At 39.0% G+C, this 6,000-nt stretch overlaps 1 protein-coding gene across 1 annotated transcript in view; it reads left to right on the top strand.

Moving 5' to 3' along the window:
• The first annotated feature begins 618 nt into the window (after window positions 1-618).
• Window positions 619-6,000, top strand: part of GXYLT1 (glucoside xylosyltransferase 1) — a 790,439-nt gene continuing 785,057 nt past the window's right edge. The window contains exon 1 of the mRNA XM_044087446.1: window positions 619-1,203. Within this exon, the coding sequence (XP_043943381.1) occupies window positions 965-1,203 (239 nt within the window). The 5' untranslated portion in view covers window positions 619-964. The remainder of the gene's footprint in view (window positions 1,204-6,000) is intronic.

The following is a 6,000-nucleotide window of genomic DNA, read 5'->3' as shown; positions in this document are numbered from 1 at the left end:
AGTGTGGGTTCTGTCAGTGAGCAGTTGGTAACCCATCTTGTCTGAACTTTCCGACAAGCGACATCACAATAATAAACAAGAACGAAACCTTTGGATAGGCTTTCTTTGTCAATATTAAACTCACAAAAAACAGCTATAACTAAGTTCTCCAGAAAGCATACAGTGCCACTTCCTTTATGATAGAAAAAAGGGTAGCAGTTAAGGAACTCAAGAATAGTAACCAGGATTAATTGCAACACGAACTAGAGTATATATTTTTAACTAAGGTACTAGAGGTAACAACATAGCTCTCAACTAACTAGGGGCAGATCTCAACAGAATAACGGACAAATCCAGAAATAATCAAGGGCACTTTTTATAAAAAAAAAAAAAACATTTATACTGCTAACTTAGGATGTTAACAGTATACAATGATGTGAATTAATATACATTTTATGAAGTAAAAGAAATCTAAAACTTTAATTATTGTCATTATTTACTACGTGTAACTCACCAGGTCTCCAAAAGTCACCAGTTTTAGGAGAAATTAAGAGGGGCACAGATAACATTTGTGTTAAAATCAGGGACAGTTGAAAGGCTAGGGCGATTACTCGTTAACAAAAACAACTGCGCCAACAGCTTCACCGGACGTAGAACTTTGCTCTGTGTATAAACTTGAAGCCTCGAAGAGGGCGTGAACAGAGTTTGAGACTGTAGTAGGCTTCACACGTCTTCCTTTCTACTGCTGAAGGAGTGCTGTAAATAACCTCGACCCGTACCTATTTGTTTCCGCAGCTTAGGATGCAACGGGCGCGGCACGTAGCTCCATGGCGACGGGGAGAGCAGGGCAAAACCTGACGTCGGTGCCAGTGTTTGTTATGGCCCGTACTCTGTTATCTTTTCGGGGACCCATGTCTGTATACTCGCCTTCCCGTCTCTGTGTTTATAACGCACTTTATTCATTCGGGTTTGTGGTTGGGTTGTAATGGGACGGAAGATGAGGCGATTTGCACGGGTAGCTGTAATTTGTTGTGTTTGTGGACTGTGTTCTGTGATGTATACCTTCACACAAATAATAATGTCATTGGAACCCAAGTCCAGACTGGAAGGGCATGATAAAATCGCAAAACAACTGAAACGAGACGCATCTTTACTGGTGCCTAGTATTCCAAAAGTAGAAACTATGGAAGGCCTTGAACAGGAGCAACGTTGGCTTCAGTCCAGGTACTCAATGTTTCCAGTTCATCTGATGAAACGGGCTATTGAATTCTATTTTTCCGTAATCAACGGCAAATTAAGTGGCTTGCTAAAGTTTTTATGCTGTGTATGTGGCACGGAGGTGTTCGTGTGATGTAGGTCAGTTGACAGATTTTTGACTTGCCGGTTTGATTTTCTCCCTCCACATATGAACCAGAAACCACATTATGCAAAGACTCTTAGGCTTGACCCATCCCCCTTTTAAGATTCTTACAGGTTTATTTTAGGTACGTAATTTGACGTGTGTGCTGTATCTCTTGGCTTCTTGTCAAATTTATAATAATATACTATATGCCTTGTGTGGTTTTAGAGCGTATTAGTTTTCAGTATTTGGCAGTAGAAGTGCCTGAGAAGGGAACTATCCCCGTTTCTGCCTCTTTCATACCTTTATGCTGAACTCTCTTTTTTATACAGAAGGATAATAGTTGGTGTTTGTCGCACAGGGACAAGGTACAGAATTTGATTTTCACCATGGAGAATTAGCTAGGCTTAAAATAGTCAACAAAGGTAACTAGCCTAGTACTTTTAAGTTACCCCAGAGTAACAGACAAGCATAGTTCAGTGTATTTATAGAGCTTTCAGCTTTGTAATTGTGCTACTAATTTGTTGCACGGTTGTTCGATATTGAAGACTGTAATGGATACCTTAGATTATAGCTGCAGAATATTTTGCTTTTATTTCTCCATTGATATTGAGATGTATACCTCAAAGAATAAAAAACTACAATATCGTAAACTGCACCAATTCAAATTCTAAAAAATACCAACAAGGAGAAAAAACAAAACAAACAGATAAAAAAGATGTCCTGACATATCCATGGCAACTGTGCGGAGCTAAATGTTGCCCTTCCCTCTTTTCACTCTGAAACGCAGTGGCATTTCTCTTGTACACCAGATTTAACCTAATAAATATGTGCAGTTATTAAGAAATTTTCAAATAACAGCTGTAGTCTTATGGCAGTCAACTGGAATTGTGCATTGGACCTCTCTCACAACCTGTGATCGATCATTCTATTCCTATACAGCACTTTAAATAACTGCATTGAAAAAGTCTGTCCTTCCTTCCTGTATGGCATAAATATAGTAGAAAATTGTGGAGTTAGAGCCAATAAATTATTAAACTAAAAGAAGGGGAAAAAACAAACAATATAATGCATGCAGACTTTATCCAGCCCAGTGCAACAAGGTCAGGGGTCAACTTTGTTTAAGCGGATTCATTCAGATAATTAAAATGAGTGAAGTTAGCTTGAGAAAGAACTTGCCATCAAGACAGGAGGTGCCAGTAAGGCCTTCTACAACCACTTCTAAAAAAAGAATGGGAGGAAACTAAAGCATTGTATGCTGGGAGGAAACTAAAGCATTGTATGCTGGAAGAAAATGGAATCCCCATAACAGGACCGTCCGATATACCTAACACACTAGCATGCAGATTAAGAGCAAATTTCAGTTTACAGAAGGAAACAGTCCACTGTTATTTCCTGTAACATGCATAACTTCGGGTGTGATTATAAAGTGGTCGGTCACCTGTGCCCTCAGTAAGGTTAGAAATGCCAGTTCCATGAGACCAGATGTAATTCCAGGAAGGCTTGATTTGTGCAATCAAAAATTCCCTAGCATATCTCCTTGCACACATTCTTAATAGAACCTTAAAAGTGTTGGGTCTCAAATATCTGGAAGCAGACTACTGTGGCCAAAATTCATAAGGGGGGGCCCCCTTCACAGAACCCCAAAATTGCAAATTGATCTGCCTCCCAGGCTTATAATGCAAGATGCTGGAGAAAGTAATCAAAATAACTTATTTACAGAGGCACAGGAAGTTTGCATTTTCATGTCCTAATGTGTGGTTCTGTTAAGCCATAAACTCGCTTGTCTGATGGTAAATGAGGACTGAGTAACCAGTTTTTGACAAATGGCTATATAGTCTTAAACATCAGGTGAGAATAGGAGGACTCCAGTCCTGATGATCCCTTGTCACCAGTGGAGTTTCTTAAGGCTCTGTCCTGGGGCAGCTCTCTTTTTATGGCATCCTTTTCTCCAATGTCAAAAGTGACTCCACTGTGTGGCTGACCAGTTATGCAGATGATTGCAGACTCAGGAGCATTTTCTTAAACCTGTCAACCCCATTTCCTTTCCAACAGCACTTAATATTACGTATGGATGATGCAGTAGAAATGGCCTTGCTTTCATTGTCAAACAATGCAGTGTTTTGGCATTTGGCAGATCCCCCCCCCCCCTCAGCTTTCTTCCCTGTTGATAAGGTGACTGCTGACAGAGTAATAAAACATCCTTCAAGATGGTCACCTTTCATTTAATACTCACAATTGCTACCATCAGTAAAGCATACAGAGTTAGCCACCTTGCCCTCTGTGTGGTTGTGAACCATACCAGAGGGATAATTATCCCCCTTTGTAGAGTTGTTAAACCAGTTGTAGACTGCTGTGCCCTGTTTTGTAATCTGCATAAACACCATGTGGTGCAGTTGGAGAAGGTAACAAGATTTCTCATAAAGAGAAATCAACAGGCTTGGGGGTTGTCATATATTGAAAGACTACAGCAACTCTCTCTCTCTCTTCTGTGTGTCTTATCACTTTCTTGGGTAAAACTCGTCTGACATACCACCGTATTAAGGACTCTATGCTTGCAATACTCCCCTCGTTACAAAGGACACTTTGACCTCAATAATAATCAATGTCAGCTGTATAGTGAAATATGGTTGTTCATATCTGGAAGACTTGTACAATAAATTGAACAAGCTCCTCCTTTCAATTAACATCATCCATGAATTCCTATCTTTAGGAAATAATTGGATGACTATATAAAACGGGGAGTCCATGGTGTTAAGATCTTTGATCAGTATACTGTCCTTGATCTTGAACCCAAACCTATGACACTAAAAGTTAAAGCAGTACTATCTGCTGTAACTTTCCAATTAACTTACATACTTGACGTATCCCTTGTACTGTACTAGTGTCCTCTAAACAACAGGGTAGTGAAAACTGCTTTCCTGATATTAGGGAGTGAACATCCATAATAGAACGGAAAGTCACATACATTGCAGTGATTCGTTTACGTTTTATCAGAAGGAATGAAGGCACACATTTAGATGTACACCTACCTGTACTCTGTTATAAACTTAAAAATAGATTTTTGTTTGTCTTGAAATGCACTTGATACAGTACATGTGTGGAGAACTAAAATATGTAAATGGATGCTTTGTGGTGTCCAGAAGTGAACATCAAAACATTCTAATTCTGAAAATATTAAAAAAAAAAAAAAATGGACATGGCTTTGGACTTGTTTACTATTTTTGTGGGGTGGGGGTTCTTACTGCCTCTCTTGTGGTCCATTAGTGTGGGTGATGACAAAAGGTAATGGGCACTTTTGATGATTTGGAAGCATGGTTTCTTTGAGCTTCTTTTTCCCATGGATTCTGAAATTCCTGCAGTTAGGATTCTCAGAACAGTGGGCCAGATTCCAAAAGGCTTACTGTTACTGTAAATGACTTACGCCAGTGTGAGCTTGCCATGATTCCAAAAGACTTGCTCTTGGTGTAAATAATTTAAGGCCTATCTGTAAAGCCTTGCTGTTGGTGTAAATAATTTAAGGCCTATCTGTAAAGCGGGCTTACAGTGGGGGACAGATTCCAAAAGACTTCCTCTCGGTATAAGTGAGTTTCTCTGGTACTACACCAGAGTAAGTCACTTACACTGAGAGGGAGTCTTTTGGAATCTGGACTCGTCATCCAAGACATGCTGTTAGCATTGACTAACAGTGATAACCTTATCCAAATGTGACAGTTAACAAAATGTAAGGGGAGCACTACATTAGTACTCCAGATGTTTGCAGATTTGAAGGCTGGTGGTAGTTAAATTGCTACCTTTCTTAGAAAAATGGTAGTTAGAATTGGTGTTTTACTGATTTTCGGCAAAAATATGAGGAATGCAAGTCTGCATGTAATGTTTTAATAAGTAGTAAATCAGTGTGTGGCGTCTGAATTCTTGTTGCACTTTTTTTTATTTTGCATGAATATGTGTTAAAGTTAGTTTATTATTCTAATTTTAAAATGTGATTAATTTGTCAAAAGGGATTGTAGCCCTTACCTTCTTTGCATTGTCCTGATATGGACCTTTGCTCCAAAAAAGTGGTGATCACTGTGTTAGATTTTTAAAATGGACTAAACTATACTTGCAGCAGAACATTTGGGAAGTGTGTGTGTGTGTGTGTGTGTGTGTGTGTGTGTGTGTGTGTAGTGGATATAAAAAGTGTACACACCCCTGTTAAAATGCTAGGTTTTTGTGATATAAAAAAAGACCACAATAAATTATTTTATAACTTTTCCCACCTTTTTAATGTGACCTATAACCTGTACAATTCAACTGAAAAACAAATCTGTTAGGGGAAAAATATATTAAAAAAAAAAACATACAATAAGCTGGTTGCATAAGTGTGCACACCCTTAAACTAATATGATTTAATTACAGCATTCAGTCTTCTTGGGTAGGAGTCTTATCAGCATGGCACATTTTGAAATGTTATTTGCTACTCTTCCTTGCAAAAGCGCTCCAAAGCTGTCATATTGCGAGGGCATCCCTTGTGCACAGCCCTCTTCAGGTCACCCCGCAGATTTTCTATTGTATTTAGGTCTGGGCTGTGGTTGGGCCATTCCAATTCTTTTTTTTTCTGGTGAAGCCATTCTTTTGTTGATTTGGCTGTGTACTTGGGGGTCGTTGTCATGTTGAATGGTGAAATTCCTCTTCATCTTCAG

Source organism: Protopterus annectens, chromosome 11.part0, assembly GCF_019279795.1.
Source record: "Protopterus annectens isolate FY-2018-M chromosome 11.part0, PAN1.0, whole genome shotgun sequence".
Taxonomy (NCBI): Eukaryota; Metazoa; Chordata; order Ceratodontiformes; family Protopteridae; genus Protopterus; species Protopterus annectens.
This window is presented reverse-complemented; position numbering and strand designations above follow the sequence as displayed.